Source organism: Nematostella vectensis, chromosome 2, assembly GCF_932526225.1.
Source record: "Nematostella vectensis chromosome 2, jaNemVect1.1, whole genome shotgun sequence".
Classification (NCBI taxonomy): Eukaryota; Metazoa; Cnidaria; class Anthozoa; order Actiniaria; family Edwardsiidae; genus Nematostella; species Nematostella vectensis.
This window is the reverse complement of record NC_064035.1, coordinates 18,725,015-18,748,153: the sequence shown is the minus strand read 5'-3', so window position 1 is coordinate 18,748,153 and position 23,139 is coordinate 18,725,015. Positions and strand designations below refer to the sequence as shown.

Sequence of the window (23,139 nt, the reverse complement as noted above, 5' to 3'; positions counted from 1 at the left end):
GAAAATAAAAAGAACTTACGTATTTCGTTATAACACCAGCTTTATACAGCTTGATTCGTTTAGTTTCTGCAGCAACATTTTCAAAGTTTCTTCTAGTAGTTTTTTTTTTGTAACATAACTATCTAATTTCGTCAGATGTTTGGCATCGTTTCACGTGCGCTAACGATCATACTCCAGATTCCGCAGAATAGTCAATAATGAGGTGACGTTATTCGCACTTAAGTTCACCTAAAAAAGATTGACGAACTACACGTCTTTATTTGTATTTTGTGTTTTGTTTTAATGCGTTTTACACTCGTTGACAGTTGTAACCCAAAACATTTTGAGCTGTCATATTTTTATGAAAAGAAACTTCTAGTATAGTTTTCGCTTGCGTCACAGTGCTTATGGGTTTGTGCGTTTTTTTGATGACACTATGACAAGCATTTTCCTGCGATTTACTCAAACTTTGCCCCTTTGGTAGAAACAAGAAAAAAAAACGTAAACATTATTCGGTAGTTTGCCACAAATATTATTCGGTAGTTGTTTGAATTTAGGTTCGGTAAGACAGAGTTGGCGAGAGTTCATCCGGGCATATAATGAACTTAAATAAGAGACGAGATCACAATGCAGTTCTATTAAAATTCCACAAAGTATCATCCTCATAAAAGCGTTATACGAATTTCACTGAATTGGATGCAGGAAACATTTCGCAATTAAGATTATTCGCTGAGTTCAGTATTCAGGCCCGTGATGCGAAATCCGAAGCCCTTTTACTGGAAAAGACGTATAGTCGAGGCTCTCTGAGCGACCGCTCTCGTAAGCGACCAGCTCCGATAACGACCACGATCACGAATCACCGAATGAATTGTCAAACAAACTCTGTAATTCTAAGCTCTCGTAAGCGACCAACTTATCGGTGCGACCAGCTCCGTTAACGACCACAATTTCAAACCACCAACTGAGATTTTCTTTTATTTTTAAGCTCTCGTAAGCGACCACAATGATTTTTGGCTTTACAACATCAGTCAACACCTGATAAACATCATATCCAATGCATGCTGAAATCACATATAAAGCGTAGTAGGCAACCATGTGGGCAACCAGTAGGCAACCAGTAAAGAATTTCATAATTACAATTTTCTTAACTCCAATTTCAACCATGGATTGACATTTCTTTGTCTCCAGAAAATTTATAAATGCAAGGAATCTCTAGTCCATTACCAGCTCCACGATTTATCCTTTTTCCAGTTACAATAGTCATCCACTTGTTTGTTGCACGCTTTAGGAATCGACTAACAAAAGACGACATGCGATCGTCGTAGACGCAGAAGATATTCTCATGACGAAAAGCTTAAGTCGTCGATATAATCGAGCATAACGAGCTACTTTGCGTAGAATTAATTACTAATAAAACAACTCACTCTCATTATAAGTCAAATACCTAGTTTTAAAATCAAGCAATAAACCAAAATATTACAGCGTTGTTATTATCACGATAACTTTTAGATTCCAACATTTTTATTAAGCTCCCGTAAGCGACCAACACCTATTGTTCAAGTTTTTGACGCCCAGTGGTCGCTTATGAGAGCAAGCTCTCGTAAGAGACCAGCTCCGTTAACGACCACAATTTTCAGTTCCCAGGGTGGTCGCTTACGAGAGCTTCAACTGTATATAGGGATTAGCAAATAATTTTTATAAGTTTTTGATAAGTTTCGCCTACAGTAAATGTTGGAGAATTGCGGGTCTTGGGGTCCAAGGGTTAAATCAGCGAATTAAACTGTCAGCGAGTATTTTGTAGTTATTTTGTATATATTGGTAAATTAGTAGTATTTTGGGGGGTCAAAAAAACCTCGGGGTCCAAGACCTGACCGCAAATTTTGCGGTCGTGAATTTTCCAACATTTACTGTATTAGATACTTTTCAATGGAATACGCTATTTTAGGTGGTATTTCGCAAATGGACAAATGTTCTACCATAAGCACGTGCTAACGCACCCCCTGTCCCCATTCTCGTTCCTGTCTGATAATCGACAAACTTGGGATGGGATAAATATCTGTTGAATTTCCTCATAATTAACTGGAAATTTATCCAAGCTCCATTGGCTTAGCGATAGCTAGAAAGTCTACAAAGAAAATAAAAAGTGCATGAAAAAGAAAAAAAAATAATAATGTAAATGTATGGGTAATTTTAAGAAAAAAATGGTATACAAATACCTTAATTTTACGGGGTATTTTAGACCTCTCTTGATTGATAATTGTAACAATGTTAGAAAAGTAAGATAAATGGTGCACATATTCCATATTGTATTAGTAAAATTGAGTGAAATTGATTAGAATGAATAAAACAATGATCCTAAGTTTGCAGTTGTTATAATTTCGTTACATTGTCGTCATTGTCGCCTTTCTCGTGTTCATTTTTCAGACTCTAAGCTTGTGTTTCTATCGTGCAAAATGACAACGCCTTCAATAGTATGAGAATAATTCCAGAAGTAAAAATGAATGCGGAATGGCCGAAATGGTTAACTCATATCTAGCGCCTGTACGCCGACATCCAGTGCTCCAAACGTAGATCTAATACGTAGATCTAATACGTAAGCTGCGTCAGCAATATTTTCCTGCGTAGCCCTCCTTGAGGTCAGTCTGAAATCCTCTTTTGTGAAGGGAGCTTGTGATGAATCAAAGGGATAAAGCTACCCAAGGCTTCGAGAACAACGACGTCAAAAACGGACAAAATTTACGAGGAAAAAACTATTTAATGTGGGTAGTCAAGCCTGTACTCCACCGGGAGATTCATTTGTGTACGTGTCACGTAGCTCTGCCATATGCTACCGTGTCCTTTGTGCAAGAGTGACTTCCCTCCGCCATGTTCCACTGTGACCTATCATTTGTGTAAGCGTGACGTTCCTCCGCCATGTTCCACCGTGACCTATTATTTGTGCAAGCGTGACTTCCCTCCGCCAAGTTCCACCGTGACCTCTCATGTGTGTAAGCATGACGTCCCTCCGCCATGTTCCACCGTGACCTATCATTTGTGTAAGCGTGACGTCTCTCCGCCATATGCCACCGTGACCTATCATTTGTGTAAGCGTGACTTTCCTCCGCCATGTTCCACCGTGACCTATTATTTGTGCAAGCGTGACTTCCCTCCGCCAAGTTCCACCGTGACCTCTCATGTGTGTAAGCGTGACGTCCCTCCGCCATGTTCCACCGTGACCTCTCATTTGGGTAAGCGTGACGTCCCTCCGCCATGTTCCACCGTGACCTCTCATTTGTGTAAGCGTGACGTCGCTTCGCCATATGCCACCGTGACCTCTCATTTGTGCAAGCGTGACGGCCCTACGCCATGTTCCACTGTGACCTATCATTTAAGCGTGACGGCCCTACGCCATGTTCCATTGTGATCTCTCATTTGTGTGAGCGTGACGTCCCTATGCCATGTTCTACTGTGACCTATCATTTAAGCGTGGCGGCCCTACGCCATGTTCCATTGTGACCTCTCATTTGTGTAAGCGTGACGTCCCTACGCCATGTTCCACCGTGACCTCTCATTTGTGTAAGCGTGACGTCCCTCCGCCATGTGCCACCGTGACCTCTCATTTGTGGAAGCGTGACGTCCCTACGCCATGTGTCACTGTGACCTCTCATTTGTGTAAGCGTGACGTCCCTACGCCATGTGTCACTGTGACCTCTCATTTGTGTAAGCGTGACGTCCCTACGCCATTGCAACCGTGACCTCTCATTTGTGTAAGCGTGACGTCCCTACGCCATGTGTCACTGTGACCTCTCATTTGTGTAAGCGTGACGTCTCTCCGCCATTGCAACCGTGACCTCTCATTTGTGTAAGCGTGACTTCCCTCCGCTATGTTCCACCGTGACCTCTCATTTGTGTAAGCGTGACGTCTCTCCGCCATTGCAACCGTGACCTCTCATTTGTGTAAGCGTGACTTCCCTCTGATATGTTCCACCGTGACCTCTTATTTGTGTAAGCGTGACGTCCCTCCCCCATGTGTCACCGCGATCTCTCATTTGTGTAAGCGTGACGTCCCACCAACATGTTCCACCGTGACCTCTCATTTGTGTAAGCGTGACGTTTCACCAACATGTTCCACCGCGACCTTTCATTTTGGTTAGCGTGACGTCCAACTACTGTGTTCCACCGTGATCTCTCATTCGTGTAACGGTAACGCCCTTCCTTACGCTTTGTGTGCCACAGGGATTTCTTATACTTGTGTTATATTTGTGTTCAGCGTGACACTCCTCCGCTTGTTGTGCCACCAATCAATCAATGGCTGTCTAAAAGAGCCTGGGGCGAGCGCGCGGGAGACCTGTGATATTCTAAAACGTTAGGAACTAGGCTCCATATCCAAGATGGCTGCCACAAAATCGTAGTAAACACGAATTTCTGCAAGTTTACGTGGAAATTCTGGACTCACAAAGCTCTAGAGCGATAAAACAGCGAAAAACTGATTAAAGCGGACTCCCAAATATGGTATGTAATGCCTAATGAGGAAATGAAGAGCGATCTAGAAAATCGACAGTTTTTTAAGACAAGATTGACTGATATTCACGGTGACGACCTTGAGACCTCTCTTAACTCTAATGCGCGTAGGCGTGACCTCTGTGTACATCGAGACTTCTCATTCCTGTCAATCAATCAATCAGTCAATCAATCAATTAATCAATCGTTTTAATAAACCACTTGCAGTCGTAACTGAATTACAGGTTTGTCAGCAACATCAACTAATAGCAACTAATACAAGCAACACAATATTCATTGGTACTTTACAGTGATAAAATTGTTGAACCTATTAGTTCTGCCCGAGGAGGCGTGGCGCGACTGTGAACCAGCTCTGAGGTTGTACTTTAGGTCAGTCACCACCGGCTCCTTAAGGACCCTGGACAGGAGACCGCGGGCCTTACAGCTGGTTACAAATTTCTTACAGGCCACCTCTCTTCTAAAACACAATGGTTCTAGACTCGCTCGGAGTAGAGCTTCCTCATAAGTCACCCCAGGAAAGATGGTGCGCAGGGCCTTCCTCTGCACTGACTCCAGCAGCTCGCTGAGGTAACCCGGCAGTGCGGCCCATGCTGGAGAGGCGTACTCGAGGGTTGAGCGTACAATGGAGCAGTATACTGTGACCAGGTCTTCGGAGGCGAGACCGCTCTTCTTCAGCACCCGGAGGCCGTAGAGACGCTTCAATGCTTTCTTGAATATGGTTTCGCAATGTAAATTCCATGACAGATCATCAGAGATGGAGACACCCAATAGCTTATAGCTTGAAACTCGCTCTATAACAAAACCGCCAATTAAGAGGGGGCTTAAAACCGTAGACTTATAATGCAAGAAATCGATTACCATTTCTTTACATTTCTTGGGGTTTAGTCGCATGTTTTGTTGTGTTGCGTAGCGACTGATGCCAGAAGCTACAATTGGCAGGTAGCTTGGGGAATTGCGGGGTATGAATTCAAGAACTGTAGCGTCGTCCACGTATTTAAGCCTGGTGCTCCACTCATCAGCAAGTCTATTTACGAGTACCGCGAACAAAAGGGGCGCCAGCCTGGTCCCTTGGGGAATACCACCACGGGGTGATATCTGGGATGACCATTTATCTTCGATCCGCACTCTTTGTTGGCGATCAACTAGAAATGCGCTAACCCAGCGTGTGGTACATTCATGCACTTCTAATATTTCAAGTTCTTGTAGCAAGGCATGGTGGTCCACGAGATCAAAGCCCTTGCTGAAATCTGAGAAGAAGACTCTTGTGTAACTACTTCCCCTGTCCAAAGACTCAAGAATAGTATGCAGGAAATAAACAAGCGCTTGGGTGGTAGACTTTCCCGCCACTGCGAACTGTTTATCATCAAGGCGGTTCTGCACCTGGTTAAATAATGAACTATTGGCGAAACCTTCCAGTACCTTGGACAGTTGGGACGTAAGCGAGATCGGACGCAGATCGGAATCCACAGTCTTGGGGGGATTACACTTGGGAATTGGCGACACAATAGACTCCTTGAGCTCATCTGGAATGTAACCCTGGATAACATGCATTGTAGATATCCCGCACTACCGGTGCTAACTCAAATGCAAAGTCAATCCAAATCCTGTTGGGGGTGGAGTCGGGACCAGAAGACTTGTTTGCCTTGACTTCCTTTGCAGTACGGTCGTCAATCAGAAACTCGGGAGGGGTAGGGTAGAATCTTCCCGGTTCAGGGGGGGGGGGGGGGGCAGCGGGGTGAAGTCTGCTGTGAGACCGCCAATGAATTGGTTGAACTGCTCGGCCAGAGTCTCCACTGTCGGGCACTGATCGCTCAGCATCTGTAGGTACCACGGAGAGGCGCTGATTTCTCCTTTGAATCTTTATATCTCACCCCACCATCGTTTGATGTTAGTGGCTTTTAGGGCGACTACTTTGTTGTCATAGTAGCGTTTTTTGCTACAGAACATTCCAGCTGTACTGCGTTTCGGTACTGCTTGAACGCCTCTGACTCCTTGCCTGAGTTGTGAAGGGCGGCTTGGCGGCTAGCAATAAGGGGCTTCAGCTTGGGTGTTATCCACGGTTTGTCTGAGGAGGAACATTTGACCTTTCTGAGAGGGAGGTAGACATCAAAAGCAGTGGAGAGTAGCTTGGAGAAGGTGTCGAACTTGTCCGTGACAAGAGACTGGTCGAACACTGTTTGTCAGGACTGTTTGGTTATCCAGGATCCGAAATCCCTGATGCGGCTAGGTCTCACGTCCCGTTTCCAAGTAGATATGTTCGTGTTCTTAACCAGTGAGCAAGTATCAGCTGGAGCGATCGAGATCGTATAATGATCACTCGTTCCCAGTTTCGGCAATTGACGGGGAGAGCAGTAAAGGTTTTTACGATTCGTCAAACACCAGTCCAATATGCCGGTATCCCTGGTCAAAACATTTATGACTTGGTCAAGACCAGTCATGCGTTTTGCCTCAGCAAGTAATAAGCCAGTACTCGTGGGGTTGAAGTCGCCGGCAATTAGTATTAGGCCTTCGGGATGCTGCCGTAGGAATGACTCAACGTTAGACTGGAGATGTAGCAGCAGGACTTGGTTTTCATTTGCACCGCAGCTGGTAGGGTGGTACACAGCAGCCACGAGGACCATAGATACGCTACGAGGGAGCCGATTGGGTCTGAGCTTAATCCAAACGGATTCGACCTCGGGTATCTCATAGTCGCTAAGGCGAGTGCAAGGGAAGGATGAATGGATGTAGATGCATACTCCTGTCTGTCCCGTCTGAAACAAATGAAGTCCGATAAGTGAATGGCGGAATCCGGAATGGCAGCACTCAACCAGGTTTCGCTGACTGCCACAATATTAGCTCCATTATTATCCACCGCCGCTTGTAGTTCGTCAATCTTAGGTGCAATAGATCGAGGATTGCAGTAGATGATATTGGGTAGGAAGAACGGCGATCTTGGGACAGGTGCAACAGGGTAGGGCGATGCCGGGGACTCTGTGGTAAGATCCAACACAAGGGGACCGTGATAGATTTTGCGTTTAGTCCCAGCACGTTTTCTCCGATAAGGCTTCCTTATTCCCAGATTATTGAGCGTTGACCAGAGTTCGGCGGAGATACGTTGTTTGGGACATGTTTTCCGGAAGGACTTCAGTTCAGGCTCCGTTCAGTTCAGTTCAGGCTCCAAGCCAGGCCGGCAATCCAAGATGGCGGGTCGAGTTCTGTCTCGGTGCCGAGGGGAAACCAAGGAGGCCATAAAACACCCAGCAGATGTTCGGGGTTGAGAAAAAGTACACAAAAATGAGTATCGGGATATTACAAACGATACTAGGCGACATACTGACTTCAAGGGCGAACAGAATAGGTTCACAGACGCAACGATACGGAGCTACGAATTTTACAACCGGCAGCCATGAGCGCCGCAGCTCAATCGTGAACATTATTTGTTATACCTTGAATCAAAATTAGTTTCCCTTGAATAAGCTCAATCCTGTTGACTGACGTCGAATAATCAAGTATTTCTCTCAGAGGTTTGAGGTATCGGAACTGGAGTCATCAGTATATGGGGCACAGCAGTAGAACCCCATTACCTCAAACTCGGATATCCCGTACACTCGAACTGGACTCGATTCAGTTTCAGTTTATTTGCTCAGTAAAGCTAGGTTGCTAAATACCAAGATTATAAATATACATATATATGTATCAATTCAGTATGAATATGATATTAAATAAATGACTTGATGTGAACTGGAAAAAGAAATACATAGGTCTAGGGAATTAATGCCTTAAAGGAAGCAACACTTTTTGCATTCACTGTGTAGCTTGGCAAACTGTTCCACTGTGGAACAGTGCGTGGAAAAAACGAGAATTTATAAATATCGGTTCTGGGGGACAGAACATCTAATTTTTGGTCATGATTCCTCCTAGTTATGGTTGTAGAAAATGAAACATAATCTTCTGCCTTAATGGCAACTAAATTATTCACAATTTTGTACATTAATGCTAATCTAGCGATTTTCCTATCATTAGAGCGTTCCCTCCATTGCAACTTAGCCAACATCTCAGTAACACTGCTGAGTCTAGAGTAGTCTCTGAGATTTACCTCGGATCCGGTGTCCTAGCTTTCAGTTTAAAACCTTTAAAAGGAAAAGTCGACAACAACGCAGAGTTAGTTTTCTTGAAACGATGTTTCGGCAGAGCAGGCGAATACTCTGCGTTGTCGTCGTCTTTTATATAAAAGGTTTTGTTTCATAATCAACTGTCAACTCAGACCACAAGGTCCGACGCGAGTTTTTGTAAAGTCATTTAAACTCCGATACACAAACTAAAAATCCGGATTACTAGAGTCGAACTAGCTCAAACCTTTTTATGTTAGTTCAAAACTAGAGGAAGTCTAATAATGTTTTCACTGTAAATTTACCCACCGTTGTCATGTCGAGTTCGACTTTTTATGCGCGCGTGCGTGCACATTTTTTTTTATGTTCGAGCAAGTAAAGGTTAGAGGATTAATTTTAAAATTGATAAAATGCTTGATAATCTTTAATATTCCTGAGTAAGTACATTTGCATTTCTAAGGTTGCCTTTCTCAGGCGTTTACCTTTGCCTTCCGCACTTTTTTTCGCCTATCCACTCATTACCCATGATTCCGTGTACAGGTGATGTCATTGGAATGTAGGCTTGGCTTGTCCCGGGGTGCCGTGCGCGCTTGGTCGGCCATCTTCCTCACCAGCTCGTCTCGCATTGTTGTTGTGCAGAATACAAGTCGAAGATTGGCCAAAATAACGGAGCGTTTATTGGACTGAAAGGAACTTTTCAGGCCACCGTGCTCAGATCAGGAGTGTATTTTCGCGATCGTAGTTGCAGTGTGCCGGTGAAGAGCTATTCCTTTATGCGGTTTGCTGTGGTGTGTATGGGTTGTTTTTGGCGCAAGTGTGTGTAAGGCAGTCTAACGCCGAAGGATGCATTCCCTTGGATCTGGTTGTCCGTCTAGCACTCCGAGTCTATAATTACTCCATGGACTGAACACACCATGGCTAGTGACTCAGTTAAAGGAAGACTGAAGCAGCTCGAGCAGTGGTTTAGCTTTGGAAGTAAAGAGAAAGGCTCTTACAGCATCGAAACGTTTCTCGATATCTTACTCTTACTCTACGATGAGTGCTGCAACTCTACCTTACGCCGGGATAAAAATATTTCTGAGTTTATAGAAAATGGTAAGAACGTCTCACGTCTCTCGATGAGAGTCTATTGAAGCCTGCGCCGTCCTTATTCGTCTATTTTGTTTATCCTAGTCAAGCCGGTTGCAACAAAAATCAAGCAGTTTCGCTTACATCGCGAAGACTTCGAACCTATATGTCTCATTGGGAAAGGAGCTTTTGGAGAGGTAGATTTTAATACATGTTCTCAGTCCATGTTTGGTTTTGTGAAATCGCTATTATAGACAGTGTGTTAAGGGACTTCTTCTACCTAGGTCACAGTAGTTCGCCAGAAGTCTTCGGAGCGCATTTACGCAATGAAGACTTTGAACAAGTGGGAAATGCTAAAGCGAGCCGAGGTAGGCTCTTTGTTGTGTCTTGGCTCAAATTCATTGTGATTTTGTATTGGTTGTAGGTTCTCTGTTTTAAGATATCTAACCGTAAAATCGCGCTCGAATCTTGCTTTCAAATGGCGTTGTATGGTTTAAGCAAGCATCAAAAGATGTCGAGTTCACGAGACAAACTCAAGCTATGGGTCAATATTGTTTAACAACACAACCTTACTTCTAGCCTCCTAACACCACTCCGAAATATGCCTCGTGAATTCTTCCTAGAACGCATTTTGACGACAACTGAATAGGAAGATATCGCAGCAGGAAGAAACTATATCAACTGGCTACCGGCATCAGTCCCCAATACTTTCATCACTGACAGCCAAAAACATGCTGATTTGTTTTAGCAGGTCTATCTCACTCGAACGCCGCATCATCATAGCCATATGAATCATTCAGATTGCGAGGCAGAGAACTCGTGATGAGGGCATTTCTTGATTTCCGCCGTATCTCTAGTATTATTGATCCACACACCACTAACGGTGAAGGAATTTCGAACTCTTTCGTGGTACATCTGTCAAATTCGTTCGCCAATATCAAATCATTCGATCTCGCTCTAGTTCGCAGAAAATCCGAACGCTGCCAACTTAAATTCAGGCTCACACTTTCTTGGATTAATCCCTGTTCATTACTGCATTATCGACATATAAGACTTCTTCAATCTAAAAAATATCCTGGCTTTCATCCGGCACTTTTCAGTCTTAGTAAACTAATACTAGCTGTGGTATTTTCAGCGTCTGAGGGTTGGTCTCTTATTTATTAATTTCGTGAGGGTTCGAAATTATTTAATTGCATTGCTTCACACCGAATCTAAACTATTTTATTTTCTTCGTGTGCTTGCCCACGAGTGTTTACAGCGCCTGGTATAAAGCGCTTTTTGTTTCACTTCAATTTGAACAAGAATTATTTTTACTAGACACAACTCACAATGAGTCTCCTAGGGGGGCAGTAATTTTAGTTTCCCTCGATGCCTTCTGGACATAGCATCGTTTACCCTCGCTAAATGGGGCGTAAAATTCGTCAAGACCCGCGGTAACCTGTTGATCATATGAAGTTGGACGACTTCATCTGTAACGTTTTCTTATCTGTCTCACACTTATCTCACGGCCTCAACACCAAGCTCTCTGACGGATGGCACGAAAAATGATCGTATTTTGAAGCCAACTCACAGGTTTAGAAAGACAGATAGGCTTTGCCACAGGAAATGATCTGTTTTGGTTTTCTGTTTGTAGCTGTGGTTGTTCTGATTGGGTAACAGTTTATTACCTAATTATTTCACTTCCGGTCTTGGTGAAGGTTTTCTAATAAGAGTAGTGCCTGACCTTGTTTTCCTTCACCTCTATATAATTTATCCAAGATATGAAGATTTTGTAATGAGTAAATATTAAACCTCTTTTTCCTTCACCTCTATATGATTTATCCAATATATGATTCTGACTAGATGCTGTCTCTAACCCCTAGTCTTGTATCCCCTTGTATATGATAAAGATTTCGTTATGTTTCACATTCATTTATGACATTTCTTTGGGGTTTATTTCACACAAATATATCTTTTTAATACGTATTTAATACATTTATTTTATGTCTGTATAAACAAATTAGTAACATTTCTGTGTTTTTCATTGGCTTGTTTTGCTGAATTTTAGACTGCATGTTTTAAAGAGGAGCGTGATGTGCTGGTTTATGGCGACAAACGATGGATCACCACCTTGCACTATGCCTTCCAAGATGATGACTATTTGGTAGGCTTCTTGTTTATTGGGTATCATTAATTCCACAGTTTTGTCACACATATATTTCTGCATGTTTAACCATAAGCAAATCATTGCATGTACCCTTTTCTAGACAAGATATTATATTATATTAAAATAAACCATCTAGGCGTACAGAAATCACAATTTCTTTTATCTTTTGATATATTCAGTTTCATGCAATGTTTTCAATAATGTGATAAACATTTCATTCATCTATTAAATTTTTGGTGCTTGTCCAAACATGGTTCTATTAGCATTTTAGACTGCAAACATTGACCTCCTTTCTTTTAAAAGTGTGATTAAATATTTAACTATAGTGCTATTTTATTGCAGTATTTTTCTTATTTCCTAAGCATGGCAAAACATTGATTCTCTATTAAATAAACTAAGCTAATGCTACATTACAGTGATGAATGGAGTGCCTATCACCTCATTCTTTTATTAATATACAAAACTGGCAATTGACAGATTATTTACCTCAGTATCTTATAGTTGACACTACTCAAACATATATCATCCAGCGACCAAATATCTTTAACCATTTCATTTTAACATCTTATCACAACCGTACCTGAAACTCTAATTAGGGGAAAACAGGGATTGACTGCATTTTGTTTGTAGGGAGGGGATCTCAAATTTTCTTCCCGTGGCGACAGTGAACTATCATTGTGAAGGGATGGGCAGTAGCTACCCTCCCTCGCCATCATGCCATGCACAACCCATGATCATGACCATAGGTATTTTTCTTACTCGGATACCTGTGAGTAATTATTGCTGTGTTTTTATCCCCCAGTATTTTGTGATGGACTACTATAGTGGCGGGGATTTGTTGACGTTACTAAGTAAATATGAAGATCATTTGCCTGAAGACATGGCTAAATTCTACCTGGCCGAGGTGGTTCTGGCTGTTGCTGCCATACACAAAATGGAGTATGTTCACAGGTAATCTTAATGGACTACCTATTTACTCCAAACAGGAAATATTGATATGTTAAATATAACAATTCATTCTTGAGTAAGGAAAAGTAATGGTGAAACTGAATGCAACCTTTGATCTACAGATATAGTTTTGTTAGGCTTTCTTGCAAAAACATAACCCATTTTGGTATTTACCGAAATAGTGTAAGAAAAATGTCTTTTTTATCTCATGATAAATACCGTTCAGCTGTGGAATAGATGTGATGTGAAGTGCTATTTTCTTCACATCTTACTGACTTTACCTTATGCTTGCATCTTTATTTAAAACTTTCAGGTACACATAGTATGTTAAAAATTGATCTGAATTATTATAATTTCTGAATGTTATTTACAACAAATACTCTCTAGCAGCTTATTATCAGAGTAAATGGCAAATATTAAGAAGGATTCTGTATCATTGGATGCATTAAAAAAATATATGCACCAGCAACCTTCAAACCGTCAAGGGTTTTTTTACAGTGGAACCTTGAAAACTCAAACTAAGATTACTTTGTATATATTTTGCTCACAGGGATGTCAAACCGGATAATGTGCTGTTGGATGTTAGCGGCCACATAAGATTGGCAGACTTTGGCTCCTGTCAAAAGCTTGGGAAAGATGGCACTGTAAGTAAACATCACAGTTAGGGTGGTTTTTAAAATCCTGACCAACAAAATGTAACTTTTAAAGTGTAATAGTCAAGCCAGAACAAAAGAGAACAAAGACATTACAGTGTATTAGTACTAAATAAACTAAAAAGCTGTAAAAAGTATTTCATAGGTTTTTAAAAACGCTCTAACATCCAGCTGAATTTATATTTACCAAGTTATTTGTTAAGTTATGTTTAAAGTTGCAGTAATCTCGGTTACAACCAGAATTTATTTTTAATCAGCCCAGTTGTTATCTCAATTTACAACTAAACTTGGCAGAGATAAACCTATGTGATCAGTTTGCTAACCAATGGGATCAGTTTGCTAACCAATGCGATCAATTTGCTAACCAATGCGATCAATTTGCTAACCTTTGCATCTCATAGGTTAACTCATCTGTTGACCAATGCAATCAGTTTGCTAACCTTATCATGTCATAGGTTAACTCATCTGTTGCTGTCAGTTTGCTAACCTTTTCATGTCATAGGTTAACTCATCTGTTTGCTAACTTTTTCATGTCATAGGTTAACTCATCTGTTTGCTAACCTTTTCATGTCATAGGTTAACTCATCTGTTTGCTAACTTTTTCATGTCATAGGTTAACTCATCTGTTTGCTAACTTTTTCATGTCATAGGTTAACTCATCTGTTTGCTAACCTTTTCATGTCATAGGTTAACTCATCTGTTTGCTAACTTTTTCATGCCATAGGTTAACTCATCTGTTTGCTAACCTTTTCATGTCATAGGTTAACTCATCTGTTTGCTAACCTTTTCATGTCATAGGTTAACTCATCTGTTTGCTAACTTTTTCATGTCATAGGTTAACTCATCTGTTTGCTAACCTTTTCATGTCATAGGTTAACTCATCTGTTTGCTAACCTTTTCATGTCATAGGTCAACTCATCTGTTGCTGTTGGGACTCCTGACTACATTTCTCCAGAGATTTTACAGGTGGGTTTGTAATCTGATTCATCTTAATTTATGACTTGGTCAGCTTAAATCTTATTCTTACATATGAAATGGTTTTAACCCAACAGCAATTGATTTTATGTAGTATTACCACCATTATTATTTTAATTTTTGTTATTACTTTATTATTGTTGTTGTTGTTGTTGTTGTTGTTGTTGTTGTTGTTGTTGTTATTGCTATTGTCGTTATTGTTTTTGTTGTTGTAATAAGTTAGTGACAGGTTTAATTTACACTAAAATAAACTAAATTTCATCAATTCATTATATTACTAGGCAATGGAGGATGGAAAAGGGAAGTATGGGGTGGAATGCGACTGGTGGTCTTTAGGAGTGTGCATGTATGAAATGTTGTTTGGAGAGACACCATTTTATGCAGAATCTCTTCTGGAAACATACAGCAAGATCATGGCACATACGGTAAATAACTCACTCACTCGTATTGACAATTAGATCTATTTTGCTTCACAAGTCTGTGTTTTGAACAACATAGTAGAACTCTGTAAACTTGGTTGAATTACGTAAGTAGAGCAACTTGAAGGCAGTCCCTTGGGAACTCTTAAAATTGGCATGGAGTTTTAGGTACCAAGTTTGAAGTTAGGGCTAGGGTTTGTGTTCTACATTTGAGGGTTCAAGGATACATAGTTTCAAGGCTGTATTGTATTATTACTTTTTTGTGTGTCTTCTTTAAAGCTGTCAGTTGTCTTTTTCTGGTTATTGCATAAGTACTGTATCAGTTAATAATGTCATTTGTTTTTCTAGGGGAAGTTCAATTACCCTTCTGATGTAGAAATCTCAAACAATGCTAAAGATTTGATGCAAAGGTAAGCATTGTATAAAAATAATCAATGTATAATGTGTGGTTGTTTAGTAGAACCAAGCTTCTAACTGCATGCTTAGGCAGTGAGTCTAGGTTGCATCGATCATAGCCATATATAATTTTATTTGTATCCATTAGCCAAAATTTCCATTTACAAATATCTACATACATTTCCTAAAGTTAGTACCGTAGATTGTAGTGGCCTGGGATCTAAATTAAATAATTCTTCTTAAATATTTTGTAAATCTGTCATTTGATGTTGATAGACTTTGCTGTAAGGCTTCACAAAGATTGGGACAGAATGGAATGGAAGACTTCAAGAACCACTCCTTTTTTGAAGGCATCGACTGGGAAGGGATTCATTATAGTGAGTGGAACACTGCTTCATACTTTTGTTCCAAAAGTGAACAAATTCAGAGAAGTGAAATCATCAGCTGTCACCTTTCCTTTTTTAAACACCTGACCCCAAACTTCCTAGGGTTTAGAGCCTGACTAGACACTCTTTCTGGAAATGGGATTCCCATGCTTAATGCATTTATTTCCACTACTTGTTAACACTCCTTTCTTCTAGGGACAAAAGCCCTAAAAATTCACTATGCTTTTAGAGCAATAGATGTGGAGAATCCAGGTGAATGTTTCTATCTTTCTTGTACAGTGACCCCACCTTATATCCCAGAAGTGAGCAGTCCAACAGATACCTCTAACTTTGATGTGGACATTGAAGAATCCAAAGCAAATGTAAGATTGATAGTTTTATATTTATTTCCTTGGGTCTTAGAAACTATTATCTTGGGACTGTTGATCTGGTATTCCAAGAGACTTTTATAGTGTGGTTTCTTATTTTTGATTTTCCAAGAAATCCTGACATTGTTTATTCTGGATATTCCAGGAAGCTACTCGCCCTTCCTGTGCAGCGCCGTTCACAGGCCACCATCTTCCTTTTCTTGGATTTACTTTCACAGAAAATAGGTATTGAAAAATATCTGTATTTTTTCAGATGGTCTTGTTCTTTTTTTGGGTTTTATTTTGCTAGCTTGGTTTACATTAGTTCAGTTACATTTATTATCATAAAATATTGTTACAGTTTTTACATAAAATAAGCCTGCAAATAGCGGTGCTAATCAATGTAGGCAGAGTTATATATTGCTTAAATTAAATATATAATTGTATGTTTTGGATTATTATAGTGGAGGAAAAAAAAGTGGAATACAAATAAAAAATTTCCTTAATTTGTCAATTAATTTGTATGGTCCAATCAACAGCTTGATTTCCGACTGTGCACCAGATCTGACTGATCAAAAGAATGTGAAAAAGAATGAAGACATAACATTACATCCAGTACCTAGCAATGGTGAGCATAGAGTGTTTCACATGTTAAAATTTTAAAAACTGGCTATTTTGTAGTTTTGAAACTGTTGTGTTTTTTCCCCTCTAGCTCCTAGTTCACTCTCTGTGGAAGCCTACGAGAGACGGATTGAGAGACTTGAACGAGAGAAGAAGGATCTCGCTCGCAAACTACAAGGTGGGTCTATGTGATGTTCTTTAGAGCTTGCAGGGGCTAGCGTTATAGGAGTTTTAAGAGCCATTCAAGTGGGTTTACTGTAAGTGCAAAATATTGTCAAAAATGTTCAATTTGGATATGACCAGATACAATTCTCAAGGCAAAATGAGATACTTACAATATAGCAACTTCTACACTTTAGTACTAGAAATTGGGCTTTATTTTCACTTTACACTGTGTTTTTTGTTCAAATATTACTTTTTCAGGACTTTTTCAAATTCTCTTGCAGAGTCCACCAAAGTAGTACGAGAACAGTCGGCGATGATAACCAATGATCCTGGTAATGACCAAGTGGATTCCATGGAAGTAAAGAAACTCAAGGATGAGCTGCTGTCCATGAAGCAGAAAGTCATGGGTAGGTGATTTTGCTCATTATCTGATCATCTCCTGCTATTTGCTATAATGCAGTGGCATTATTTTATTCAATTATTATATAGGATACAGTCAGGGGCCCAGTGTATAATACAGTATATACACCTATTTCGATATTGCGATTGGCAAATGACAGTTTGACATCGTACCAAAGGTACGAGGGGAATCATATGATACTCCACATTTTGTGAGCCCCCAAAGTACGTGACTTGGGGCATAGAAACATTTATATATATGATCTGAAAGAAAATTCAATGTAGAATAAACTCTTTTTACTATTGGTAAGCCTGAAATTGGATGGTTTTTTAGTAATATTTACTTAATCAACCCCAGGTCAATTTGAGTCTGTCAATTTGAACAAAAGACTAGGGCCCCATGGGAAATGAGTGCAGTTCACCCAGTAAGCCCCATGGGGTTAAAGGCTATCCATGTATTGCTCTGGCATTACTGGAGTTCATTAAACTTTTATGTTTGCACATGATTAGTACCTATAACCTATGGCCTCGGAACTGCCATTTGCTGTTTATACTAAACATTGTTTTTTTTTTATCTTCAGCAGTATCTAAGGGAGGATGTGCAACTTATTTATTTCATGAATAGTGTTTAAGGCTGGAATCAGAAAAAATGTGTGATGGTTTTTCCTTTTACAAACAGACAAAGGTCTTCTCATTTTTAGAAGGGTGGCAGTGGTTATTTGGGGAGGGGCAGTAGGGCTAACTCATGAAGATTGTATAGATTTACTCAAAATAGTGACAGCCTAATAATAATAGACAAAGTAAGATGGACAGCTTTCAGATACTTGAGTTGTTATTTTTCTCTATTATTAGAATTTGATGCTCAAATGACAGAGCAAGACAAGGAGTTACATGAAGCTTTAAATAGCAGAAAGGAACTGGAGACTACTGTGGAAGGTACATGACAAAGTAGTTCTAGTCTACTGCTCCATGTTGCAAGCAGTTTATCAATCCAGTGCAACCACATTATACATCTAAGCACATAAACCTGTAACCAATTGTTTTTTTTAAATATGCATAAAGCACAGCTTAAAGTGACTAGATTTGTTTGTTTTTTCAGCTTCTACTAACATTGTTCTCAGTTTCCCTAGAATTAACTATTTGAAGCTGTAATGGTGTTAAGAACTCACAGCAAATTGTTAGGCTTATTATGTGGACTCAATAAGGTTTTGATTTCCTTTAAACTTTGATGATCCATGTTTATATGTTTGAATTGGATTTCTTATAAGGTATTATATGTTATTCTCTGAGGAACTACAATCTGTGAGGGCCAGGGCCCATTGCTTGATTAGCTTTTGTTTTTGTAGGTATTACTGTCAGCAAACAAATTTGATATCTCACTTGACTTAAATTAACAAATTGCACTAAATATGTATACTTACTATACTATACTAATTATAGAAATGAATGTAAAGATCCGATCCATAGAAAGGGATAACCGTGGTTTGAAGGTGGAAAAAGAGGACCTAGAAAGAGTGAGTGAACCATTTTATCTTGTATGTAATTTTTTTACAAATATTCAAGACTTTATAAGTTCTTGTATGGTCCAAGCAAAGTGTTGCATTGTATTTGAGCTGGCCACACGGGATGTAATCACTAAGTCAATTTTTGAATGAACCACAGACATGCCAACACACCTTCTTGAGGAAGCTAGTGATGTGTGTTTGTGGTAATGCTATTTTGACTTCAAAGGTCCTACAAGAAGCCGGTGAAAAAGTTGCTTCACAGCAGAAGGAGCTTAAAGAGGCACATGGTCAGCGTAAGCTGGCAATGGCAGAGTTCAGTGAGCTAAATGACAAGCTTGCAGACATGCGCTCTCAAAAGACCAAGCTCTCCCGAACTGTGCGTGAGAAAGAAGAAGAACTTGAGAGCACCATGCAGAAACTTGATGGCCTCCGAGTCGAAATACGCAATGCTGACAGGAAAAGAAGAGAGGTATGTAGATGATACTGGTCATTACTGGAAGTTTGGTACCCTCATGTTTTGTAAAGTCATGTTATATTGAGTGGATATTGAAGACCCATCCTTACAATCCTAATAAAAAATGCATTCTTCCCCAAGGAAGTTTCATATTTATCTCTTATTTTTATTCCAATAATCTGAAAAGTGAAGACCTCTGCCCCATTTTACCATTAACTCTAAAAACATAATAGAAACCTGTTAAATGCCTTTTTGCAGCTCCAAGCACAAGTGGAAGAAATGTCTTCAGAGGCCAACAGGGAAAAGAAACTAAGAGTCAGGAGTGACCAGTACTCTAAACAACTTGAGGAGGAGATCGAGTATCTTAAGGTCAGTAAACCCTGAAGATTTGCTGATTCATGTGTTGTAATCCGGGGGTTTATATGTATCATATAAAAGGCTGAATCCTTGTATCTGAAAGCCATTTGAGTATTTTTGAGAACATAATCAAGAACTCTACAGTTTTTGAAACATTAATGTGTAATTTATTTACACTATTTACTTGATACCCATGAAGCTCTGCAGGTTATGAAATACAATTTCTCTGAGTGCAGCCTTATTTGAAATTGATGTTTGCTACGATACTAAACTGCATATCTCCCCTGTAATGTTTTTATTCCCTTTTCTTTAGTCACCTGTGTTTATTCTCTATATGTACTCTTTTTGTGCATGGACCTCTCTTTGTATGCAATGCCTGCATTTACCATGCTGCTCAACACATACATTTCCAAATACATTTACCTTTGCATTAAAAAAAAACAAGTAAGGTATTAAGTAAAAATTATATATAAGTAAAAATTGAACAAAGTAGCCATGTAGCCGTTTCCAACTACATATGTAATCCTTCACTTTTAAGCATTGTCTTGATGATAATTGTGTTGATTTATAGGCTAAGCAGAGAAGTCTTGGACGACCTTTTCCTTCTGATACCACAGAGGATGACCAACAGCAAGAGATCTCCAGGTATGCTACATGTTATTCACTACAACTTGTCAGAGCTATTCATATTTATGTGATGTATAACTGTTTACATGTTGGTCTTTTGTAAGGCTGAAAGCAGACGTCGAAAGACTGAAGCTAGAGAGTGAAGAAACACTCCAGCAAACCAAGAACAAGCACACTGCAAAAGTTCAGGCATGTCATGTTTTTTTTGCTGTTGTATCAGAGTCAGTAGATGTATAAGGTACTCAATAAGGTACTCAACACTAACCAGAATAACATAACTAACTGTTGTAACAAACTCATCAAGTAATTTGAATTTGAATTTGCCTACAGGAACTGTCTGAGAAAATTCAAGAGATTGAAACAAAGAAAGCCTCGTTGGAAAACGAGGTACAGTTGTTACATCAAGCTATGTATGATCCCATGGTTTGCTATTCGTACTGTACTAAGCTTTTGTTTCAAATCTCTATAGGTAGCATCACTGAATGAAAAAATAGATGAAACAAGAAAAGATAGGTAGGTTTTTCCCCCACAATACCTCTTGATTTGGTCTTGTTATGGTAAGTGTTGGCGAAAAGCTAAGATTGTGCTTTCTTTATTCAGCCAAAGGGAGCAACAAGAAATGACACTAGAAATGAACAGGAAGAATGAACGTGAGCGCAAACTACTCAGAGAGGAGAACAAGAAACTCCAGTCAGAAATTGACAAGGTAATGTTGACACCAGAGAAAGGACAACGGTTAACTTAATTTTGGAAATAGATAAAGCTAATTTGTTTTTTTTATCATCATCATTTTCATCATCATCATTGTTATTATTAATATCTGTTTATCCTTAGTTGTCTGAATCTCTTGAGAAGAGTGTTGCTGTGCAGCGAAAGATGGAGGAAGAACTCAGGGATAGCAGCGAGAAGAGAGATGCTGTGTCTCACTGGGAAGCCCAGATTGCTGAAATTATTCAATGGTATGGTGGCTTCACACAACACATTGGTAAACTGTAACCATTCTACTGATCGTTGACCTGTGCATGGATTCTACCTTGAAGCGGTTTAAAGATCTCACACTCACATTATTGCAATCCTCTCTTTACCTAACAGTGAAAGAAATTATTGAAATGACATGGGAACAAAGTTGTAACCACACTGCTACAGCTTGGCTTGATAGATAGTAATCTAGTGTGTGCTTGCATGTCTCAGGGTGAGTGATGAAAAGGAGGCACGTGGCTACCTGCAGGCTCTGGCAAGTAAGATGACGGAGGAGCTTGAGGGGCTCAAGTCGTCAGGATATTCATCTCTTCCAAGGGTAAGAGAACTAGTACCTTTCTTTGACATGTAAGCGATGAGGCAGTTATGCTAGAAACAGTCCTAGCTCTGTTAGATACTCGCGCTTCTAAAGGTAAAATGAAGAAGATTCTAGAAGCTATAAGTTACTTACCTTTCCCAGGACGATGGGACAGAACAATAATATCTCTCTGATACACTTCCAAAGTGATAGTTATTATTAAGTTAATTATCACTCTAATATAACTCTAGTTTTGTTTCTGTAAATCATGCGTCATATTGATTTTTGTAGTAACATTTGAAATCCCTCATATTTCTAAGACTTTCCCCTTTTTATTCAGGGAGAGAAGAATCAGTGGCAGATGAGAAGATCACAGAAAGTGGACAAGCAAGAGATACTATCACTTCAGGCCAACCTTCAGGCAGAAATCCAAGTGAGTCTTAAATTGCAATGATTACCCTGCTTATTCTGATTACGATGATGCTTAACATGTTGAAGCACAAAGTGGACATTAATGTTTTGAAAACCAAAAGATTTAAACCTGGAGAAATTGGAGCTTTTTATTACCCAGCCTCTGTGCTGTATAAGTTTGATGATGACTGGTAACTTTGCTATTGATATTTTCCAGGCAAAGACTCAACTATCTGAGGAATTGAATAGAATGAAAGAAGCAAATGTCACCACTGAAAGGTAAGCTTACCATGCATGCTTTTGAGTCTGTCATAATGACCACCATGACAAAGCTAGGCAATGGGAGAATCATAGCTTTGGTTGTTATGAACACTAGGATGCTCTAGACATGTTTTATGCACATTAAAGCACTTCTTGGCCATGTTGGTTAAAGAAGTTGTTGTTGGTAAAAGTCCTGTCAATCAGATACATACAGTACGTCTTAAGATTCCTTATTAGCGGACTTAAGATTTAAGACAATGGAGAGTCTACAATAGGTTCATGCTAGATTTTTCCATGCATAAAAACAAAGGTGCTAGTCCATGGAAAAATCTAATGTTTGCACTCCTGTAGACTATACTCCAATTTATATGTTAAGATTACTATTGACTCACTTTCTGAAACTGTTGAATTGTTCATGGTTCTGCATGTCACGATGTAACAACAGTATCTCATTACTGATATTGAGGATTGTATCTTATAAAGGAAACTTGCTGAGTCTGAGGCCCAAAATAACAGCTTGAGAGAAGAGATCAAGAAGCTGAAGCGAGATCTAGAGCAGATGAAAGTTGTTAATGTACAGAAGGGAGGTAAGTCGTTGGCTCAGAGGGTTGGTCTTATCTTTAGCTTGTCTTTATGATGAACTTGGTGTCTCTTTCTCTGCAGACTTGCCATTCTTTACGTACCAGCAACAAAGTCGTTTGGATAACTTAGAGGAGGTATGGGCATTGATCATCACAGATTGTCACAAATGAACCGAAATGCCGTTATAATTTAATTTTTTTAGGGGAAGGGAGGAGGATTTTTTTTTTAAGTTTGGCTGTAGAGGGAGGTAGGAATTATTGTAGAGAAAAGGCCTGAAAGAGATGGGGGATTGAAAAAGTAACAGGAATGTTCTCATGCTAAAATCTCTCCATATTAGCAGATGTCTTATTAGCTTATTATTTGTGCAGGCTAATGAAAATGAAGATAGCATAAGCTCCCCTGGAAGAGAGTCCAGAGCATCCTCAGTGTCCCCATCCCTGACTTCTGAGGTAGGACAGAAGTTAAAAAAAAAAATCTACATCAGAGACAACTTAAAGTAGAGACGCTGTTCCAACAGCGACACTAGTTGTAGGTTACTTCTCTATAAGTCTGGAGGATTCAGCAGATGCATGC

The 23,139-nt window shown here is 39.8% G+C and overlaps 1 protein-coding gene across 9 annotated transcripts in view; it reads left to right on the top strand.

The window, feature by feature from the left end:
• Positions 1 to 9,156: 9,156 nt before the first annotated feature.
• The window catches only part of LOC5504235 (serine/threonine-protein kinase MRCK alpha), a 29,952-nt gene continuing 15,969 nt past the window's right edge, over positions 9,157 to 23,139 (top strand). For 8 of the 9 annotated variants that reach the window (XM_048723274.1, XM_048723273.1, XM_048723270.1 and 5 more), the window contains exons 1-31: positions 9,158 to 9,665; positions 9,744 to 9,835; positions 9,923 to 10,006; positions 11,686 to 11,781; positions 12,587 to 12,735; positions 13,283 to 13,376; positions 14,295 to 14,351; positions 14,642 to 14,785; positions 15,128 to 15,189; positions 15,452 to 15,552; positions 15,841 to 15,923; positions 16,075 to 16,154; positions 16,448 to 16,536; positions 16,621 to 16,707; positions 16,976 to 17,101; positions 17,946 to 18,029; positions 18,534 to 18,607; positions 18,825 to 19,067; positions 19,311 to 19,421; positions 19,981 to 20,054; positions 20,141 to 20,225; positions 20,367 to 20,423; positions 20,506 to 20,549; positions 20,637 to 20,742; positions 20,871 to 20,995; positions 21,228 to 21,333; positions 21,653 to 21,745; positions 21,941 to 22,002; positions 22,468 to 22,571; positions 22,648 to 22,700; positions 22,935 to 23,015. In XM_048723274.1, coding sequence (XP_048579231.1) covers positions 9,485 to 9,665; positions 9,744 to 9,835; positions 9,923 to 10,006; positions 11,686 to 11,781; positions 12,587 to 12,735; positions 13,283 to 13,376; positions 14,295 to 14,351; positions 14,642 to 14,785; positions 15,128 to 15,189; positions 15,452 to 15,552; positions 15,841 to 15,923; positions 16,075 to 16,154; positions 16,448 to 16,536; positions 16,621 to 16,707; positions 16,976 to 17,101; positions 17,946 to 18,029; positions 18,534 to 18,607; positions 18,825 to 19,067; positions 19,311 to 19,421; positions 19,981 to 20,054; positions 20,141 to 20,225; positions 20,367 to 20,423; positions 20,506 to 20,549; positions 20,637 to 20,742; positions 20,871 to 20,995; positions 21,228 to 21,333; positions 21,653 to 21,745; positions 21,941 to 22,002; positions 22,468 to 22,571; positions 22,648 to 22,700; positions 22,935 to 23,015 — 3,027 coding nt within the window. In that variant the 5' untranslated portion in view covers positions 9,158 to 9,484. Of the gene's footprint in view, positions 9,666 to 9,743; positions 9,836 to 9,922; positions 10,007 to 11,685; positions 11,782 to 12,586; positions 12,736 to 13,282; positions 13,377 to 14,294; positions 14,352 to 14,641; positions 14,786 to 15,127; positions 15,190 to 15,451; positions 15,553 to 15,840; positions 15,924 to 16,074; positions 16,155 to 16,447; positions 16,537 to 16,620; positions 16,708 to 16,975; positions 17,102 to 17,945; positions 18,030 to 18,533; positions 18,608 to 18,824; positions 19,068 to 19,310; positions 19,422 to 19,980; positions 20,055 to 20,140; positions 20,226 to 20,366; positions 20,424 to 20,505; positions 20,550 to 20,636; positions 20,743 to 20,870; positions 20,996 to 21,227; positions 21,334 to 21,652; positions 21,746 to 21,940; positions 22,003 to 22,467; positions 22,572 to 22,647; positions 22,701 to 22,934; positions 23,016 to 23,139 lie in introns of all 9 variants that reach the window. The other variant, XM_048723272.1, reaches the window with a different exon arrangement.